At 41.2% G+C, this 21,525-nt stretch overlaps 1 protein-coding gene across 1 annotated transcript in view; it reads right to left on the minus strand.

Moving 5' to 3' along the window:
* The window catches only part of Neb (nebulin), a 194,298-nt gene that overhangs the window by 152,134 nt on the left and 20,639 nt on the right, over positions 1 to 21,525 (minus strand). The window contains exons 11-30 of the mRNA XM_076928308.1: positions 19,748 to 19,864; positions 18,001 to 18,105; positions 17,802 to 17,909; positions 17,593 to 17,697; positions 17,025 to 17,123; positions 15,918 to 16,022; positions 14,643 to 14,750; positions 14,453 to 14,566; positions 13,387 to 13,488; positions 13,185 to 13,292; positions 12,989 to 13,093; positions 11,782 to 11,880; positions 9,470 to 9,574; positions 8,791 to 8,898; positions 8,601 to 8,714; positions 6,090 to 6,287; positions 3,702 to 3,809; positions 1,446 to 1,544; positions 447 to 551; positions 259 to 366 (exon numbers count right to left, since the gene is read on the minus strand). Coding sequence (XP_076784423.1) covers positions 259 to 366; positions 447 to 551; positions 1,446 to 1,544; positions 3,702 to 3,809; positions 6,090 to 6,287; positions 8,601 to 8,714; positions 8,791 to 8,898; positions 9,470 to 9,574; positions 11,782 to 11,880; positions 12,989 to 13,093; positions 13,185 to 13,292; positions 13,387 to 13,488; positions 14,453 to 14,566; positions 14,643 to 14,750; positions 15,918 to 16,022; positions 17,025 to 17,123; positions 17,593 to 17,697; positions 17,802 to 17,909; positions 18,001 to 18,105; positions 19,748 to 19,864 — 2,220 coding nt within the window. The remainder of the gene's footprint in view (positions 1 to 258; positions 367 to 446; positions 552 to 1,445; positions 1,545 to 3,701; positions 3,810 to 6,089; positions 6,288 to 8,600; positions 8,715 to 8,790; positions 8,899 to 9,469; positions 9,575 to 11,781; positions 11,881 to 12,988; positions 13,094 to 13,184; positions 13,293 to 13,386; positions 13,489 to 14,452; positions 14,567 to 14,642; positions 14,751 to 15,917; positions 16,023 to 17,024; positions 17,124 to 17,592; positions 17,698 to 17,801; positions 17,910 to 18,000; positions 18,106 to 19,747; positions 19,865 to 21,525) is intronic.

Below are 21,525 nucleotides of genomic sequence, written 5' to 3' on the forward strand. Positions count from 1 at the left end.
TCATTCCCTCTAGAGGCTATTACAACTTGGATTTCTTCTTGGCTTCAAAGTAAAGTGAATTTTTGCAGAAATCTGCATAGTGATTTTAAGTCTTGATGGCAACTCATGGTAGATAGTTATGTCAATCCTCCTTCCAAGAATACTAAGGTCTGTTTAAAGTACTTCTCAAACTAGTTTCTAGTCAGAGACACCATACGTGGCGACTTCTGGGTATTCCATTAGGTTCCACGTTACACATGTGACCACTGCTGGACTTACATCACTTGCAGCCTGTCGGGCAGCTTTAGCAGCTTTGATGGGAATGGCATCAACTCTCAGGTCATAGCCCTTCTTGCTTAAGTCTTTCAAGTCGGCTTTGTACATATTCTGGAAGAGAAATACCCCTTGAATAGGACTTCAGGGCCACATTAGTAAAGGCTGGGCGTGCATGACAGTGGTGTACGAACCTCGCTGATGTTGTAGGCGTTCACCTTAGCCTGAATGAACTGCGGCAGGTCAGCTGGCAGGCTGTACTTGTGCAGAATTTCCTCCCCTTTGGCTTTGTAAGCAATCTAGGAGAGAAACCAGGCATAAACAAAGTATGAAGACACTGGAGAATAATTTCAAGGTGTATTTCACAAGGTGATGTTAAGAAAGACACCCTCTGTTACTGTCCCTACAGTCATCTACAAAATCATATGTACATTCTAGGACACCCATGCAGCACCATAGAGTTCTTTCTCACTGCATAGTCACTGTTGGACAAGATCTCCGAGCACAAACTAGGAATCTCTGCCTCTAGGTAGGGATGCCTGGAGGACCTCAACCTAGAGACAAGGCCTGGGGGAAATGTGAATCTGCAGGCATTTCTCTGAGCCGGAGCAGGCTAGCAGGGCAGGCCATAACAATAATCTATTTTAGACTTGATGGGCGAGTAAAGAGACTTACAGGTGGTTAAGATACAATCTCCAGCCGGGCGGTGGTGGCGCACACCTTTAATCCCAGCACTTGGGAGGCAGAGGCAGGTGGATTTCTGAGTTCAAGGCCAGCCTGGTCTACAGAGTGAGTTCCAGGACAGCCAGGGCTACACAGAGAAACCCTGTCTCGAAAAAAAAACAAAAACAAACGAACAAAAAAGATACAATCTCCAACCTTGACTTAAGATACAATCTCCATGCGACATGACATTCATTCTTTCTTGTCTCTATAGAGATACCTTATAACTGTCATTAAAAGATGCCTCTCTCGCCTTTCCTTCAGAGAGTCTTTCCTTGGTGGTGACTGGATAGCATATGGTATATGTGATGTGATAAGGTATGTGTGGTATTATTGGACAGCAGGGATTTACAGCCGCCTAGCGGAGGCTCTTCAGATGGTAAAATAGCTACAGGTGACCTGTGAATTTGAGTGCAGGTACCTTCATGTTAGTAAGCAGCTACTAAAGCACACACACAATGGGCACTTACATCGCTCCTCTGGGCCTGGTTAATTTTAGACTGCACTGTAATGGGAGCATCTTCAATTGAGGTAAACTTGAGCGTATCTGGATGTTGGCGGTATTTTTTCTGTTTGGAGAATCAAAAAGAAAGGTTAATGATTACTTTTGACTCCAGGCTAATGTTGAAATCCTCAACGTTTCCTTTGGAAGGACACAGGGATAATCATAAAATTATCAGTTTTATAATACTGGAGTCCTGATCACCTGGGTGAGAGAAGAATACAATACAGAACTGAACGTTTTAAAATTGGTGTCATCGTGGGCGGTCTGTGGCACAGCTCTCTGGACATATGCTTACACTCCTTAAGTTTCTGGCTTAACACATAAAAGAAGGGCTCTCTGTTACACTGAGTCCAGAAGCACCAGAGAGGTCTCTGAAGGGTTATCAGGAGACCAAAACAAAGTAAGATCTAAATGTAACACAGGGCTAGGGTCAATCTCAGTGAATATCCAAGGATAACCTTGAACTGCAGATCCTCCTATTGCTGCCCCCTAAAAAGACCCTTAGAACCTCATCAGCACCTGAACTAAAGATGTTTTCTGGCTGAGGGATAAATTCTTTCTTGTCATTATAGTGATACCTTATAACTGTCATTGCAATAAATTGCTAATGTAGAGAAACAGCTAATGATTAATGAGTCAGAAAAAAATGTTAACTTTGCAGACTTATTGTGGCTTCTTATGTCTGCACCACTGATGTGCTTAAGAAGAAAGAGGGTCTTTGGGAAAGCCGCCCAACTGAGGAACTGACACCTTGTCATGTTTATGCTTGTCTTCTCTATTGATTTGCCCAGTAGACACCCTTGGGACACACTGAGCCCCCCACTTTTACATATACTTAACACGGCTTTGTCAAATCCAAACTTTTGGAATCTACCAACCTAAGAACATATTTTCTGAAAGATCCTTGAGAAGGCAGAATTGCCTTCACTAAAACCAAACCAAAGCACACAGAAACTAGAACGCGCCCAGCTTGAACATGGTAGAGAAGCTCTCTCTGTACCACTGTCTCTTAGACCCTTCCCTTTCCTCAGAGATGCAGTCATGTGACCACAGCGTGCTTCCAGCTGTTGATGGAGAAGGGGCAGGTACTGTGGACATATTAACAATCTCAGGACTGCCACTACTCTTTCCCTAAGGCTTATGGCAATCTGTAAATTAATGCAGAGTCGTCAAGACTATAATCGAGGCCACGATTCTTATGTTTGTTTGCTAATTTTTTACTACATTATTTTATTTATTTGGAATTCCAAATGTTGCCCCTTTTCCGGTCCCCCCTTCCTGAGTTCTTCTCCCTCTCCCCCTCCCCTTTGCCTGTGTGACAATGCTGCCAGCGACACACACCCCTCATTTACCTCCCCACCCCCACTTTCTTTAAAGAAGAACCCTTGACAGCTGCATTACTCAGTATTACCCCAGGCTGGAAACAAACCACACATCCACCAACAGGTCAAAAGGCCATTAATATGTGATGTATCTTTGCAAAAGAAGAGTATGCAATGAAAAGAAAAGAAATGGATTCCAGGCATACGCAAAATAGCCATAAGAAACGAAAGAAGCCAGAAGTCAAAGAAATATTTATAGAAGATAAAACTATAGAGACCAGAAAACAACTCAGTGGTCCATGGTTGATGATACAGGCAGGGTTTGTTGTTGTTGTTGAGAAAACTCCATAGTGTATTAGTAGCATTTTAAAATAATAATTTGTAAAATAATATTACAAATGTTGTCCCCCTTTCTGATCCCCCTTTTCAGAGTTCTCCATCCTGTCCGCCTCTCCTTTGCCTCTGAGAGAATGTTTGTTAGGCTTCATGCCTGGAATCCCCATACTCAGAGGTTGAGGCAAGATTACCACCACATGTTCAATGCCAGCCAAGATGATATAATGAATTTTAGGCCAGTCTAGGTTACAGAGTGAGACTGTGTCTTAAACTAGACAAAAACAAAAGTAGAAGAAAAATCCCAGTGGGAGCGGGTACACAAATACATGAATTATGTTTAAAGTGGGAAAATTTGATATTAGGCGAACAAAGTTATTCAACTATGTTTGAATGCTTTAGATGAATAACTTGGATACTCTAAAGGGGGTATAAATATCTTACTGAATGATTTGTGCTTTAAAAAACTTTTCAGTATCAATGACCACAAAATGAAGTAGGAAGCATGCTTCTTACGACTTCGCATTGCATCGGGACCCAGTGCGACATCACAGCAGTGGCCGTACCTCGTTAAGGATTTCTGAGGCGCGTTTTGCCTTTTCCATCTCCAAGGAACCAAAGGGCACCCATCCACAGCCCTTCATCCAGCTGTTGTAGTCAGCTTTGTACTCCACCTGCGACGGAAGAGGAGTCACGTTTCCTTCATTGGCATTATCACGCCATGGGCACTTTACACAGTTTTAAATATTCTTGATTAGGGGTGTTGTTCCACCCCCCCATTTTTTAATCATTTCTTCGGTGATAGTTTGGAACCCTTGGATTCCTGATTTCTAATCGCCATGTCCTCCATTTCCCCCTTAGGTTTAGCTTAATGGAAATGTGTGGAATTCTAGTCCAGAAAATGCTCGATTCTAAACTGTAGTTTAAAGAATAAATGAAATGATGACATTGGTACCACTAGCTGTAGAGGTTTGCTCCTTGAAACTCTTAGTGATGTATCTCTGTGGACAAATTTAGGACTAATATCAGGTCCTACTGATAGTGAATAGTCTTGGTTATTTTCTAATAAGGCTCGATGGTCGTTGCTTGTCAAAGCCCTGGAACACATTGCTCTTTGTGTATAATGACCATCTTAGGAGGGTTTCTGCATTGGCCTACAAAACATTTAAAAACAGTTCTACCTGTTAAGTTGCTTAAACAGGCAGTTATTATTTAGAATTGCTAGGGGACAGTCACTAGATGCCAATAAAATAACGAGCTCTTCTAGTTATCTGACCATAGATGACTGAAATTTATCTCTGGAAACAAGGTTAAAAATTGTTGTTCTTGGGGCTGGAGAGATGGCTCAGTGGTTAAGAGCACTGACTACTCTTCCAAAGGTCCTGACTTCAATTCCCAGCAACCACATGGTGGCTCACAACCATCTGTAAAAGGATCTGATGCCCTCTTCTGGTATGTCTGGAAACAGCTACAGTGTACTCATATACACAAAATAAATCTTTTAAAAATTTGTTGTTCTTTATGATATGTTTTTAAAAACTGGACTAAAAAAAAAAAAAACAAAACAAGAAATCAACCTTGTCCCTGAGGAACTTCAATAGATCTGTGATGAAGACATAGAGAAAAAATTAAATAATTAAAAAATAAGATCATGCATATGATAGAACTGTCATTTGTAGTATATATACTTACAAAATCAAATTATTACTCTGTATTATGATAGTCTAATAGAAATTCTTGCATGGAAGCTATGAGATTACTAGAAAGAGTTAATGTTTTACTCAAGTGTGCTGAGTTCATTCTGCTATCTCATTAAAGTCCCTTCTTCTTATCTTGGGAAGGCAAACTCTTGCATATACTGCAGCTATCAAAGGGCCTATCACAGGTCCTGATTGCCAAGGAGGGAATGCTTCATTTCCTATCTGTAAGCATTTGTGTGTTTTAATATGTACTTGCAAATGTTTGTTCCAGCAGACGTGTCTAACTGCCATGGAAATTCTGCTTGGTGAGCAAAGGACTGAGCGACCACCCAGATGTCACACTGTCCCTTGAGCTTTAAAAGCTGAACTTTACCCAGCATGACCTCGGGTTGTGCCTGGGAGAAGTTAAGATGAGTTTCCTCTTTTGTCTCTCCAAATGCTTGCTCCATCCTTTACTGGTGAATGTTTCCATGTCAGTAGAGGGGTAAATTATGCAGTCATTGGAAGAGTAGTGTCTCAGAAAACTAAAAGTCTGTCATGTGATCTAACAATTTGACTTCTGGGATATAAACCCAAAAGTACTGAAATTAGATGCTAAAAGGACATTCAGTTATACGTGCTCATAGAAACATAATTCACAATAGCTAGAAGGTAGGAACAATCCAAACATCAGCCAACGGAAGAATTAATACACAAGGCAGGGCACAGATTTATAAAGGAGCATTGCTCAGCTTTAAAAAGAAAGACAATTCTGACAGAAGCTGTAACAAGTCTAATCCTTGAGGGCATTTTGCTAAATGAAACAAACTAGTCTCCAAAGACAAATACTGTATGGTTCCACACATGTGAAGCGTCTGCAATAACCAAACTTACAGCAACAGGTGGTTCCAGGGAGGCCCAAAGAGGAGAGAACAAAGTCTCTGTCTAAGAGCACTTTCCCTTCTGAGCTATCTTGTTGGCCCTTGGGATCCGTTTAAATACTCAAAACAATTTTGGTTTTACTTCAGTTTAACAACTGAGGCCTCTTAGTTCAGCAAGGTTGGTAACTTTCTCAGAAGGACATAGTAACAAAGCACATGTCCGACACATATCCTGGGGACATACATTCCTGAGAACACAGGGGTCATTTCCTAGTACCTCCGTGCTTCCTCACAGACAAGGCAGATGCTTCAGGGAGGTAGCAACAACAAACCTCATACTAGATCCTGTCTGTCTCGCCTTCCATAGAGGGGAAGAGAAAGGCTCGGTACTCACATCACTCTGCAATGCATAAGCCTTCTTAGCCAGGTCCACATTGATGCTGTCAGGTGGGTAGCTGTAGTTGTGCAAGACGTGTTTATAGTCTACGTCGCTGACAATCGCCTGAGATTTCTTAGCTTGGGTGACTTGGATCATGTCAAGGGGGGCCGTGTAGATCGTTTTTGACTTTTCATAGTCTTTCCGATATTCGCGCTGTAAAAAGAGTCTGTTTAGTTCCGCACGTTCTTAATGAATTCTCAGGAAAGCAAAGTATAACTTAAGAGAAACAGCTGTAAACATCTGAGTAATTATTTTGCCCCAAATTTGTTTCTATGTCTTATATCATCAAATTCCCCAAGAAAATGATACGTGGACAGACCTTTCCGATTTTATTTTACTTTTATTTTTTGATTTTTGAGTCAGGGTCTCGCTTGTGTGGCTCTGGCTGGCCTGGTATTATCTATGAAACCCAGCGGGACTCAAACTATGGCAATCCTCCTGCCTCAGCCTCCTGAGTGCTGGGGATTACAAGCATGAGGTACCATACCAGGTTTTCTGTCAGAGAACAGCTACCAGTAAGTTTAGGGAACTTGTTCTGCCTTCTTATATTTTGTGGGTTCTTATTCTCAGGGAATGCATTTATCGGTTATAAAATCCAAGTGCTGGCTGATGGATGGAAAAATGGAAACTTGCTGTGGCCTGCAAGCACATGTTTAAAGCCTGCCCCATCGGAAAGGGACTAATGAGGAAGGGTTGCAGTGGCAGTTGGGAGGAAGTGACTAGCTGAATTGTTTTGACACTTGAGTTTATGTTCTCAGCAGCCGACACATCAGTGTCTATAAAACGCTGTCAAAACACACCACGAACATACGTGCACATCCATGTTTATTGCTGCGCTATTCACAATAGCCAGAAAATGTAACTGGCATAACTGTCCATCAGTAGTCAAATGGACAGATAAAATGTGGTTCATCCACATGATACAATTTTACGTAGCCATAAATTAAAATGAAATTAGGAAACTTGAAGAAAAACGGATGCAAGTGGAAATCATTATGTTAAGTGAAAAAGGCAGCCTCAGAAGGACAAACTCCATGTTTTGGTGTGTGTGTGTGTGTTTTCATATGATATAGATTTCTAGGTCACAAACTACAAAGGGCTTGAGAAAGAGATAAAGCCCCTAAGGTAGATGGGAAACAGAGAGGAAAGTGGAATACACATGATAAGATGGCAGAGGGATTGACTAACAAGAAGGGAGCAAGTCAGAGGGCATGGGGGAGTGTGAGGGAAGGCAATGCTGGGGTAACTTGAGGAGAACAAAGTCTACTGTCAAAGCTCATGTGTGTGAAGACACTGTGACGGACATGGTCAAATTACTTTGTGTGCTATTCTAAAAGAAATCCATTTTAAAATGTTGTCAAGGATGCAAATGCCTTTAAGAAAAAGCTTCCTTGCTACATACAGCTTAGCATGCCTGGGCATTGTATGAGACCAACTCATTGATAATGTCTTTCACTTGGCAAAGTCAATCAATTGATAAGAGTGTATCTGCGTATACTGTGCCCAAACTGGTCTAATGTTTTCAAGGACAAGATGAAAACAAAATAAACAAAGCCAAAGAAAGCTAGAACTTTCTGTGGCACCAGTGTGGAGTTAGTTGTAGCTTCTGAACCTGAGGAGGCATAAGAAGTGGTGGAGCAAGCAACTGAGCACTGAGCAATGCTCACAATAATGATTTAAGAAGCACACATAGATCAATGTGTATACACATGGTTAAAACAGGCAAATGATACCCACATCTTCCTTCTTTACCATGGAAACGAGTGTCTGCAAGCTATGCAGAACACTGTAGCCACTTTAAAAATCTCTTCTAAGCAGTATACAACTTAGTTGGAAATAGCAGATTTTTTTTTTTGCCTCTGTAGTAAAAATCATAACCAGAAAAGGGCAGGTGACCTATGGATTACCATTAGGCAATCCATGTATCCCCGAAATTCAAGAAATACATATGATGAAAAAAAATGGTCTACAAAGGTTATTTACATTTTTATAATTATGTTTTTAAAAAGGCCTATCATCAATGGAATGTTTTTCATAGATAGAGATCACTATCAATTATTAAAATCAACAGAAAGCATTGATAGCCATACTTGATTTTATATCGGAAGTTCATTAGTTTTTTTCTAAAGACAGTTTTAAAATCAATTTAAAAGCTATTTCTAAATTAGATTAAAACATCTAGTGATTTTTTTTTTCTAGGAGTTTCTGAGAACAAAAAACTGATGCTCCATTAAATATTAATGCAGAATCTTCAAAGTGGATTGGGTGCCAATTCCTTCAGTAATTTCTTTCCTCAAATATGAGACAGCAAGAGCTGTTAGAGCCAGGGTACACTCTACCTCTAAAGCTCTCAGCAAGTTCTTATGAACCTGAGGAGAGCTCATGGGCACAAAACCCTCCAACTGAAATCCTTCTACTCTCTGGGATGTGGCCTGTTAAACCATCTTTAATGGGGCTGACACTCACGTCGCTCTGGTTCTTGGCGGTCTTCAGGGAGTGAAGCATCTTGGGGTCATCATTGATGCTGAGGGCACCGATCATCTTGCCTTTGCTCTTCTCATAGTCCTTCTTGTACATCACCTGCAGGGACAACACACATGCTAACTGCTCAGCAGGGACACCCCAAGCCAGCAGCCCAGCCCAGGGCTACACTCACATCACTGGCATTCTTGCTGTTGGCTTTGGCTGCCAGCAGGGGGATGGCATCCACCTTGATGTCAAACTTCTTAGCTTTGCTCTTCTCCCAGTCGTGCTTGTAGACATTCTGGGAAAGTTTTGCAAGAAAGGTTTTTTTTAAAAAAGATTTTGAAAACAGGTTAATCTAGTGATTATAAAAAAAAAATTGAAAGCTTGTAACTTACTTCATTCATGAGTAATTTACTAACCAAACAGTAGTATAACTATTGATTCTTTTATTACATAGTTTCTTCTTCTATGTTGCTAAAAGTATAAACAGCATACTCTGCTTTAATAGTTTAAACACCTTCTAAAAACTGATATATATTATATTATATTATATTATATTATATTATATCATATTATATTATGGACAGTGACCTATAAATGGTAAAATGAGATATTTATATGGGAGACATCTCAAAAACTCTAGAGCTTATCATAGAGATAAATGAGAAAATGCTTCTGATAATAACAGAGACCATGGAAATAATATCTGCTAAAGAAGTAGGTCCCCAGATGATGTGAGACTTAAAATTCTCACTTCCACTCACAACCGTCTCCAGAGCTCACTGCGTTGAGTCTAGCTCTGTGTCTTCGGGCAGATTCATACTTTCTCTCTTCCCACACATGAGGCAAGCATGTGGCCTTTTACTTACATCACTCAGGTTATAAGCATTGACTCTGTGCTGGATAAACTCCGGTGCATCTGCTGGCACGCTGCACTTGAATTTCTCACCTTCATGCTTGGCTTTGTAATTCAGCTGGAGGGGGTGGGGGCAGGGAGGGAGAATATGTTACTGTGGGCTGACTGTGCCTAATTTCACTTAATTCCTTAAAGTTACCATTGGTGGTATTTAACAGGACTCACCCATCAGAGGTGATAGGCTCACAAGAACTCTGCCCTCATGGTCTGATTGGTCAACAGAAATGGCTTCATTATAAAAATGAGTTCTGAGGAGGGCTTGATCTCTGACTTGCTAAGCAATTCCTGTGACTCAATGAGAAGTCTGGAAGTGGCACCAAGCTCTTAGACTCCCTAATCTTTGGAGCTATGAATTAAGTAACCTCTATTCCTTTTTGAGGAATGAAAAGTCAGCTTTAGATATAATGTCTTACCAGGTAGCCCAGGCTGTACTCAGATTCAAGATCCCCCTGTTTCAGCATCTTGAGTGCTCAGGTTTCAGTCAAGGGCAATTTACCTGGTAAACTTTTATTCTTTATAAATTACTCAGCCCCAGGGTATTTTTTTCAGCACACACATACACACACACACACACACACACACACACACACACACACACACACAAAATGGACTCAGAAGACATTCAAATAGTTCAAAGTAGGAATTTTCTTGAATTTATGTAAGAAGGTATTGGTGGGGTTTTTTTGTTTTTGTTTTTTTTTTTTTTTTTTTTAAGAAAAATGTTTCAAGGGAGCTAGTTGTCAATGTCTCATTCTCTCTCTCAGAAGAGTTATGGTACAACTGGGCTCTACTTTGACATTTCTGCTACTATAATATAGACACAGTTAACACACACCTCATCAGCATCACAAGATGGCCTGGAAGGCATGAAACCCCAAAGTTATAAAATTCTATAATCAGAGCAGTAAGGAATCCAGGAATAATTCTCAGTAACATCTTAACACAACTATAAAGTCTGGTCCACACTGTCCCTGCTTTAGACTTTCCTCAGCTCTCTGTCTACAGTGCCCTTCCAGGCACTCTTCTCCCTGTCATCCTAGCTTAGTGTTTTATTGAAAGCATAATTGCATTATTCTCCCTCCATTCGCCTTCCTTCCTTCCTCCCATGCCCCCTCACTCCCTCTCAAATCCCTGGCTCCTCTTCTTTTATTCTTCCTTTTACACACACACACACACACACACACACACACACACACACACACATGCGTAAATAGATACATGCAACTTGTTGAGTCCATTCAGTACTGTGTGTGTACACGGTTATTTCAGGACTGACCACTGGATAACCAACTAAGGGGGTCCTCTCTGCGGGAAGCCTGTCTCTCATTCTCAGCATCCCTTCATCACCTGTGTTCTTTGTCTAGGGTGGTTGGTGTCAGTGTTCAGGTCTGGTTTAGCTAGCCCTACAGTGGAGGTCTCACGAGTGAAGCCTGTCTGCCATTTCCAAGAGACACAATCTTACAGCAGATTTTATGGTTCTCTGGCTCTTAACATATTTCTACCCACATCTTCCTTGATGTTTGCTGAGCCTTAGGTGCGGGAATTGTGTTGGAGATGTATATCTATTGAGATCTTTAAAATTTTAATATGTTTTAAATTGCATTTTAAATTTTTAGTTCTGTGTATGTGTGTGTGTGTGCATGCGTGTGCGGGTACACACGCACGCACATGTGTGCACAGATGTGCTGTGGCAAGTGTGGACATCAGTGGACAATTCTGGGGAGTCAGTTCTCTATTTCTACTAGGTGAAAGGAGATCGGGGATAAGGCTTAGCCGTTCAGACTTAGTGGCAAGCATCTTTCCCCACTGAGGCATCTAGTCAGCCCCACACTTTAACTCTCGTTTCTGGATTGCTGCCTGGAGTACTGCTTTGTTTTAAGCATGCTTTTTCCTTCTCTAAAGCCTTTGACTGCACCAGAACAGGAATGCTCCCCTTCTTGCCTATCAAATAGATGTCTCGGTTGCTACTGTTCTATTAAGTGACACAAAGATCTAGCATTCAGGGGACACATTTTAATAAGTACGACAATCCTATGAAAAATCAGCGAGTAATTTAAAAAATATCAGTTACTGCATTGCTGTCTAACAATCTTCCAGGGGCAGGGAGGGAGCTATAGTTCAAACTAGCAGCTACATTTGCCCCGGATTAATCAAAATCTGAAACATGGCATTAAGGACATGACAGAGAGATGACACTTGAAGACACTGAGATTTTCAGTAAGCCACACCCGGGTCACCCCCTCGCACAGAAGTCAGGACACTTACATCACTAAGCTGTTTGGTGTTGAGCTGGGCTTGCAATAGCACCGGAGTGTCGGTGACTGCTGTGAATCTGGTCTTATCCGGGTGCACCTTGTAGGTGTGCTGGAAGAGAAGTGAGTCTCTGCTGACATTTCCCACTGTACTTTTCTATCCCTGTTCACACCACACCGATGCAGGGGAACATAACATCCAAAGCTCTGCTTTCTTTAGAACTGAAAAGTGGATCCAAAGCTACTTCCTTCTGTTTTCTATTCCCCTTTCTCTCCTTCCCTCTCCCTTCCCCAGTGTTATATTGTAGATGTGTAGGTTTTTAAAAACGAAAACAGAATTACGTTATTTTCCTCCGTTTCTTCCCCACTTCTAATCCCTCTTCCCCTCTACCTTCCTGGGTTTTCTACGCTTGATATTAGCCAAAAGGCTGAGCAATCATTGATGTTTCTGCTGCATCTAAGCCACCCAGTCAATCTTTCCAGTGCCTACATGACTCTCTAATGAAACTTGTGTTGAGTCTGGGCTGTATTTGAGTTATGAATTCTGCACATTCCACTCTCTTTCATCTATATACCATATTCCTCCTCCCCAGTACATCCCGGTCATGTCTCTTCTTGATTGCTCTTTCTCTCTTGAGACCGTTTGTTCTGCCTCTCTGCCCCTGATCTTGGCGCAGCAGAACAGTCCTGCCTCAGATCACACTGGACCTCCAGTCTCTTCACAGCACCCTGGTCTAACTCTGAGTCACTCCCTTATATTAGATGACACCTCCCTTGCTCCTGAGTGCTCCTTCTTTACTGCCTGTCTCTTCCACTCCAATTGAACTTCTGGGAGAGCAGATCACCTTGTTCCCTAGATCCCAGCACCGAGGACAGTGTCAGGCTCATGCCAGCCCCCGGTGTCACTTTCTTGAACAATGAGCTTTCTGATTATGACGGACTTGGATAGTCTCCTTTTACCCTGAATTTATAGCTGTACAAACTATTGAAAACAGACATAAAGCCTGAAAGAATTTCATAGCCAATAGATATCTTCCTAGTATTTTTTGTGTTCCCCAATCCAACCCCCAAAGCCAAATTAAAAACAAAATACAAAACAACAACAACAAAAAATCTCATCCTGACGACTAAGTGACAACATTTAAACTCCTGTTAGATGTACCACTAGATGTCACAAGCATCCTATACTCAATCTGAAGAACTCAGGGCAGGTGGCTTACATCTTTACATTGGTCCAACTTCTTGATAGCTTCATATTCTTGGGTTATCGTCTGAGGGAAATAGCATTTCCCTTTATCTTCTTCATATTCTGCTTTGTAACTCTTCTGAAATGGCACAAGAACAAAACCAACTCAGAATGACTGTTCCTCCCAAACAATGTCACTGCAAGGCCAGAGGGACTGGATTCAAACTTACATCACTGTTTTGAGCGGAAACTTTCATGCAGTGTGTATGGTATGGGTCTTCAAAGCTGCCTACGTAGTGTCCCAAAATATTCTTTACATATGAGTCTTTATATTTAGCCTAATGGAGAAAACACACATACTTTGAGTTAATAGCAACTTTCCAATGGGCAGGAAAGCCTTCCCACCCAAGAGGTGGCCATGGCTTTTCCAACCTCACTAAAGTTCTTCAGAAGGGTGTCGAGTTGATATTTAGGGGTCTCACAGTAATTCATACTCTTGGCCTTTGTCTTCTCATAGTTTTCTCTGTATAGTCTCTGCCAAAGCAAAGGAAAAAATAAAGGAAAATATATCTCACACAGTAAAAGTGATCTATGACATTGCCAGACTTGAACAATGGGATGGAATTGTTATGGTTTCTTCCACCGGTTTTCCACTATGCAGAAAGGATGTTCTTGAAACTCATGCCTTGTATGGTGTCACCTGCTAATGACAGCAAGTGTTCATATTACCTATCCCAGTATTTCTCAGATTGAAAAAGAGAGCACATGAATGCCTTGAAGTAACTGTCCCATTTGCGTGTGCTTGAAGAACGTGGATTGCTTAAACAGCTGAAGTAAAATAAGGCCTAAGAAGGGCCTGAGGACTCAGGCAGTCCCACAAAAGCCGCCAGCTCAGCAGTTGATGCACACACTTCTCATACCCCTGGAAGTTGCCTTTCCCCATCAACCTTACATTTTTCTTTATAGCAGCTACCCACGAATTAGAGTTCTTAAGGATTTGAGTCATTCAAAGAGTGCATCAGTCATATTTTGCTTCACATTCTCTCTTATATAAAATTCTTAAACTGAAATGTCTTGCTTCTGTGTTTCTGCTTCATCTGGTTTTCTACTTTGCCTCTCAGCTGATCTTCTCACTTCCTGCCTTTTATTTTCTGCACATCTTTGCAAACAACTCAGTTCAGGGCACTGAGTGAGTGCACACCCACACTGATACTAGAAGCACTGGGTATACTAACATTAGGTCGCTTCTGAGAAATAAAGAAAACAGCATCTTTATTATTTGTTTCCTCCTTCTGAAACAAAGGCACAGAGGAGATTAAAGACACTGTCCTCCCAGAGAAGAACAACATTGCTAACAGTGAATCTCTGCTATTGCCTCTCCATATTTAGTTTGTCATGCAAATGTGAGATTTGACTGTAAGCTGACATGCAACCCAAGGGTATATTAATTAGTGGGAATTCCCACATCAAAGTGGAGTGGCTTGTGAAAGTTACTTACATCACTCTGGTTCTTGGCAGTCTTCAGGGAGTGAAGCATCTTGGGGTCATCATTGATGCTGAGGGCACCGATCATCTTGCCTTTGCTCTTCTCATAGTCCTTCTTGTACATCACCTGCAAGGACAACACACATGCTAACTGCTCAGCAGGGACACCCCAAGCCAGCAGCCCAGCCCAGGGCTACACTCACATCACTGGCATTCTTGCTGTTGGCTTTGGCTGCCAGCAGGGGGATGGCATCCACCTTGATGTCAAACTTCTTAGCTTTGCTCTTCTCCCAGTCTTGCTTGTAGACATTCTGGGAAAGGAATTAGCAAGAGTGAAATGCCTATCATCACATTCAGAGACTATTTACTTATTTAGGTTTTACAAGACAGGGTTTCGTTGTATGGCCTTGGCTCCCCTGGAACTCACTCTATAGACCAACTAGCCTGGCCTTGAACTCAAGAGTTACAACTGCCTCCCTATACCCACCCCACCCTGTGCTTGGATTAAAGACATGCACCACCACCACCCAAAGATCACTTTATTCCTTAAAGAATAAAGTCCTGAGCTAAATGGCAGTGAGTGGTACACACATTCTGCAGTTAGCCTACTCTCTGTGGTTTAAGGCATCACTTCCGTTTGCCCTCTAAATCCACTCAGAGGTCATTTCAGGAAGCATCCTATTTCCCTCCAAGGCTGGATAACTGCGGTACTTGTTTTGGGAATTGTTCAAGAAGTTAAGACACACTCTGCTCCTGAGGGTAATTTAACTTTTCTATAAAATTAAATTTGGAAAATGAAAGCTGGCAATGGATTCATGGCCTTCTGCCCTTTATATCTTCTGTGCTATCATTAGCATAAGCCTTCTTACAGGTAGAAAGAAGTCTAAGTTGTCTAAAAAGGGACAGTGTAGGCCTGGGGAATAAAGGAAATCATTTTTAAGCAAAGATTATATTCTAAGAAAAACTGAATTACAGTATAGGACACATAATAATGTTAACAGTTCTAACATTAAGATTTACAATGAAATACACATGCCGGGTGATATTTTAGAGGCTGGTTAGAATGTATTAAGATTAACAATTAAAGGCTGGTGAGATGGCTTAGAGGTTAAGAGCACTGACTGCTCTTTTGGAGGCCATGAGTTCAAATCCCAGCAACCACAGTGCTCACAACCATCTGTAATGAGAGATCTGACGCCCTCTTATGGGGTGTCTGAAGACAGCTACAGTATACTTACATATAATAAAGAATTAAAAAACCTTTTTAAATAAACAATTGAATGAACTACTTGTAAGATGACTACACAGAGGTAGAAGGAATTTACAAGGCAAGTTTAAAGTTATTTTGGTAGAAAAGTAGAAACATACAATTGTTAAGGGTTCTTCCTATCTTAACATTGAAGTAGCCATTGAATTACAATGTAGCAACTCAAAACCAGGGGCACCGCTGTCTATGGTGCAGTATGCGAGGTACTTACGTCACTCAGGTTATAGGCGTTCACTCTGTGCTGGATAAAGGCAGGAGCATCCGGAGGTATATGACACTTGAATTTTTCACTTTCATGTTTGGCTTTGTAATTTAGCTAAAGAGGGGGAAGCAGGGTATAGGGCAGAGAGAGCACCATTGAGATCAGAAGAAAAAGATTTACCAAATTCAAAACCTCCTTTAGACATATTGGAAAATAACTGGCCGTGATCAAAAAAGCAACAGCTTAGGAAGACTGCACTGTTGAATCTATGTACTGGGCTCTTGTCATGTCACCACATTTATCACAAGTCACCATGTCCACCACCATGGTAGGTGACAGAATGAGGTGGCTCTTCGGTCACATTCCTCTCCATGCCTCTCACAACTGGCCCTTTAACATAAGCACTGTTCTGGCCTCCTCATTGCTAATGTCGGTTTACTGGAGATCCCTCATAAATGTCACCTTGCATATATCATGCTCACTGATACTGCAGTTGAAACTGTCATTTCTGGCCATAAATATACTGAGGCCATTTAAAACTTATCTCTAGGCTTCCATTTTTCTAGAAAGTTATTTGGCGGAGAGAAATCTGCATGTTAAATATCTGATCGGCACTACACCTGTATATTCTAAACATGTCTCCTATTGTGTTCATTTTCAGAACATCTACAAATTATGTATGAGAAAATGAGGCCTAGAAAGATTATGTTGCTTGACTCCTGTGTCACAAGAAGCTGGGATACAAATCTAATTTTGTCTAAATCTAGAATTCTTGTTCTTTTCAGTACTTTAAGCTATGCTGGTTTCCTTGAATCAACAACTTTACAAAGCATTATCTACTTGAAAAGATTCCATCCTACCAGACAGGAAAAAATTTAGGTGATTAGAGACATATTAACACCTGCTAAAATGTAAAGGTTTTCTAATAAGTGAAATCAAATAAGAAGTTGGTTTTTATGGGCTAAGAATGAAGTGGTAAAGCATTTGCCCACATGAACAAGGCTTGGGGTTTAATCCCAAAATGACAAAATTGAACAAATTGACTTTCTATATGGATTTTGAAATATGTCCTCAACCCCCCTGTACCTGGTTCCCTACATGCTTAGAAGAACTTACATCACTCAGCTGTTTGGAGTTGACCTGGGCTTGCACCAGAACAGGAGAGTCTGTAACTTGAGTGAACTTCGTCTTATCCGGGTGGACTTTGTAGGTGTGCTGAGAGGAAACAAAAGGATTTGGTTTAGTATTGGTTGTGAAGTCCAAGGTGGTCTATGAGCTAGGAAAAAGGAACTTGTCCCACCCCACCCCAAAAATCCGTGGTTAATCAGACATGTCTCGATTTTGGTTTGAGCTGGATTACAGTTCATTTAAAAGATGTTCTTCTGTGAAGACAAGGGACACCCCCATGTCTTCAGATTCCTGAGAGCTCTTCACAATGGGCTAGAATTAGCCCAGGATACCAGCAGGAAAAGAAATGTATCTTCTACAGAATAGATGCTGGTTCTTACAAGCTCCTCACTTAAGCAGATTTGTAAAGTGGTCATTTTAAATTTTCTCCTTTAAGTTTCTCTTGGCCTCTAGATATTATGAAGGGCAGCAACATCTGGGTCAATATCCTTGAGATGTGAAAGATTTGGTGTGTGGGAGGAGGGATGACTGTCACAGGTTCGCTCTGTGAACATACATCTTTACACTGGTCCAGTTTCTTGATTGCTTCATATTCCTGGGTAATGGTCTGGGGGAAGAAGCCTTTGCCTCTGTCCTCTTCATACTCAGCTTTGTAGTTTTTCTACAAAGGGGAAAGCAATGAGATGTAAGGATGCAATCTTTATTTTATGCCTTCAGCCTACAATGTCTTACTCAGGGAGTGAAACCAATAATCTTAGGACTTACATCACTATTTTGGGCTGTAACTTTCATACAGTGCGTGTGATATGGGTCCTCAAAGCTGCCCACGTAGTGTCCCAAGATATTCTTTAGGTAGGAATCTTTATATTTAGTCTGAAAGACAAAATGTTCTTCAGTTATTAGCTGATCAGCCCCTATTAACTAAGAGCCTTTGAACAGGACGAGCGACCGTATGACCACTTACATCACTACTGAAGTTCTGTAGCACTGTGTCGAGCTGAAACTTGGGGGTCTCACAGTAATTGATACTCTTTGCTTTGGTCTTTTCGTAGTTTTCCTTGTATAGTTTCTGCCAAACAGGGGGCGGGGGGAGCAGTTAAAATAGATCCTGTCAATCCCACACTGATTATAACACTCATTTCCCAACACCAAACAAAAGAAGAAAAGATACCACCTGTCAACTATCTTAGAACCTGACAATCAAACACAGGGTGGATTGTAAAACCAGATTTTTTTTACATTCTCAAAAGCTTAAGAATACAACATTGGTGGGCTGTGTCTTTGAGCTATTCTCTCTCTCTCTCTCTCTCTCTCTCTCTCTCTCTCTCTCTTCTCTCTCTCTCTGTCCTCCTTCCCTCTCCTTCCCTCCCCTCACTCCCTTCCTCCCCTCTCTCTCCTTCCTTTCTCTCTCTCTCCCTCTCCCTCCCTCCCCTCTCTCCCTCCCCTCTTTTCTTCCCCTCTCACTCTCTCCTCCTCCTCCTCTCTCTCTCTCTCTCTCTCTCTCTTTCTCTCACCAACTGTGACTCATGTATATAGAAGCCATGATAACACCAATCTATAGCCTTGTTATATTTCAAGTAAACATTCATGAAAAGGTAGTTTGAAACCATACATAATTAGCCTTTAAAAAAAAAAAAAAAAAAAGACCCTCATGAGAATTTGAAGCATTGATCATCACTAACTCCCCTTGACTGCTAGCATTTATTTAGCATTAAAATAACCAAAGTCGATCAATTATTGGTTTCAAGTACACAGCCTAGAAAGCCGCTGTCCCCACCTTTTCATGGTGGATTTTCAAAGTCTCAGTAATCGTATTCCTTTGTAATTCGTTTACATTCCTGTTTCTAGCAACAAAGGTAGATTTGAATCTGAGATGGCTGGTTTTATAAACGTGCCCTTCATTTGGAAAGCAGAAGCTTAACACCCTATTCTTTGTCTTCCTACCCAACAGCCACATGCACACACTCCCTACCATGCTAACTTAATTCAAGGGCAGAGACATAGTAACTAACCTATTCAGAGAGCTACGTACAATCTTTGAATCTTGAAAAAGGCTTCATATAATCTGTCCATTTAAAAAAAAACTCAAATGATCACATATTTAGCCTGTGTATGTTTGTTGTATATGTGTGTATTTTGTGTGTGTTTGGTGTGTGTATGGGCGTGTGCGTGTGAGTGTGTGTTAAGTCCAATTGGAAAATTCATCTTTGATCTTTAGCCTTCTAATACCAGACTCTGGCTTATTTGTTGTTTATTTCAATTCCAACAGCTTATTCAGGCTTTAAACAATTCTACAGGAAAAAAAAAAAAAAAAAAAAAAAAACAACAACAACAGACAGGGAACATGTCAAGAGGTATCTTCTGAGTTCAGTGTCTGCAGATGATAGTTTCAGGATCCGTTTTTGAAACTCTCGTTTTACCCGTTCAGAAGCCCAGCATACCATGCTCCATGCCTACTGGGAGGCCCAGATGCTGGAAACTTCTAAGCATAGGGTGATCTCCCTGACCTTTGAACCCAGTCCACTGGCTGTAGACATGTTATGTTCAGAGACACTCAGCCTTCTATGGCTAGTCACCTCTGCTCTGCCTTTGCCTCTTTGACCTTAAACATTAGTAAAGCTACACAGGCATACAGGTGCCACACAAGGAGAAAGACTCCATTTCCCTCTAAGTCAAGGTTTTAAAACCATTTGTGAAGAGAGTTGACTTACATCACTGAGGGCGTTTCCTGCTGTCTTCAGCTGCCTGAGCAGTGGGTTCTCTGAAGCAGGAAGTACATTATAGTCTGCTTTCCCTTTATTCTTTTCATAGTCTTCTTTGTACTTTACCTGTAGGATGAAATAAAATAATAAAGTCACTCCACAGGTTATTTTTGTCCTCATCTCCATTATACCAATTATGACATGGCCCCACAATCAATTTGTCTTTAGAAAAATGATAGCTTGACATTTTATAATCATAAAACCCACAGGAGCTCATGGCAGCAGTACAGAGAGTGCATGAATTTCCAGGAAACTTTTCTTTTCATTCATTTATTCATTCAAAAATATCAGAGGGAGTTGATTCTGTGCCTGGCTCTGGGAAAGGCACAAAAAGAACAGCATATGGTCTCTGTCCTCAAATGGAGAAAGACACATAAATATTGGGACAAAGAAAGAAACACAAATAGTGACAGCACATTGTGTCCCAGATGTCTGCTCCTGCAGAACCTTCACTCAGCCTTTAACTCCCAGCTGTCTAGCTGCCAATACATCTAAAAGACAAGAATCTAGGATCATCATTGACTTCATGTTTACAGCCTTCCTATAGCCATGTACTGAGCAGGCTCATGTTTCATATACAGGCAGGACAAGAAGGAAGCATGTAGAATGAATGGTGGCAACTTCAGCCTTTCTTTCCCTTCCCACCTTGTACTTTAAATTCCAACAATGGCAGAAGTAGTAAGTTGGGGTGTTGGGGGAAACGAAAAACCTGTAACCAAGAACATGTCCAGAGGAAGCAGAAGAGCAAACCTATCTTGACTCTGAAGGTGATCTCTAGTCTAAGAATTTTATTTGGGTAGTATATTTACTAGGTTGTACAACCTAAGGAATTCACTACCTTTAAAAATCCTTACAAAAAAAAAAAAACAAAAAAACAAAAAAACCAAAAAACTGAAACAATTGGCTTAGCAGGCAGTGGCAGGTGATACACACTGAAACCCGGATGTGTCGACCCTATTGCTTAGCCAGACTACCACAGAGGCGTCTTTACAGGCTCTGCGGGCATGGGAGACCTGCATAGCCTTTCTACTGCATGGAATTATAAACTCCCTTGCAAAACAGAATCGAGCAGAAGGGACGCTCACAAATCCTACCATCTACCTGCCTCTGTTACATGGAGGAGCTAACATCCCCAAACTTTATATAAAATCCCTACAAATGCACTTTGAAACTCCAGACTCATACAATCGACCACACAATGTGATATTTTCATCTGCAAATCTAAAAGGGGTCTGCCATGTAACATGTTGGAAGATGAACTCCTGTTTCAACCCCTTTCAATCACCTTCTCTTCTGTAATCTTCCCTGTATCCATCGAGGGAAACCCCGGGCAACTAGCTGCTGAGTCCAAAAGCTTTCTCTGATCCATCCAATTCTTCAACAAATCAAGTGTGCTACACTTCCTAAATATTTCTCATCCCTTGTCCTGCTGGTATCTTGATCCAAAACACCATTGCCCTACACTTTCTAAGTGATGGGATCTTCCTGCTTTCTCCCCTCTGGCAGAACCAAGGCTCTGGGAAAGACATTGGTCAAACAAGTTTACTTGGCCTTAACATTTATGCCTTTTATAAAAATTATACTACCTTAAAATGTCAGGGAGTAACCCCTTTATCAAAGTCACTCTACAGGGCATAGGAAGACATCCATGGGCTTCTGATCTTTGTGATCTCCAACTTGTAAGAACACAAGAGGAGCGACAATGTTGAGTGTGAAGCACATGCTTC

Source organism: Arvicanthis niloticus, chromosome 2, assembly GCF_011762505.2.
Source record: "Arvicanthis niloticus isolate mArvNil1 chromosome 2, mArvNil1.pat.X, whole genome shotgun sequence".
NCBI lineage: Eukaryota > Metazoa > Chordata > Mammalia > Rodentia > Muridae > Arvicanthis > Arvicanthis niloticus.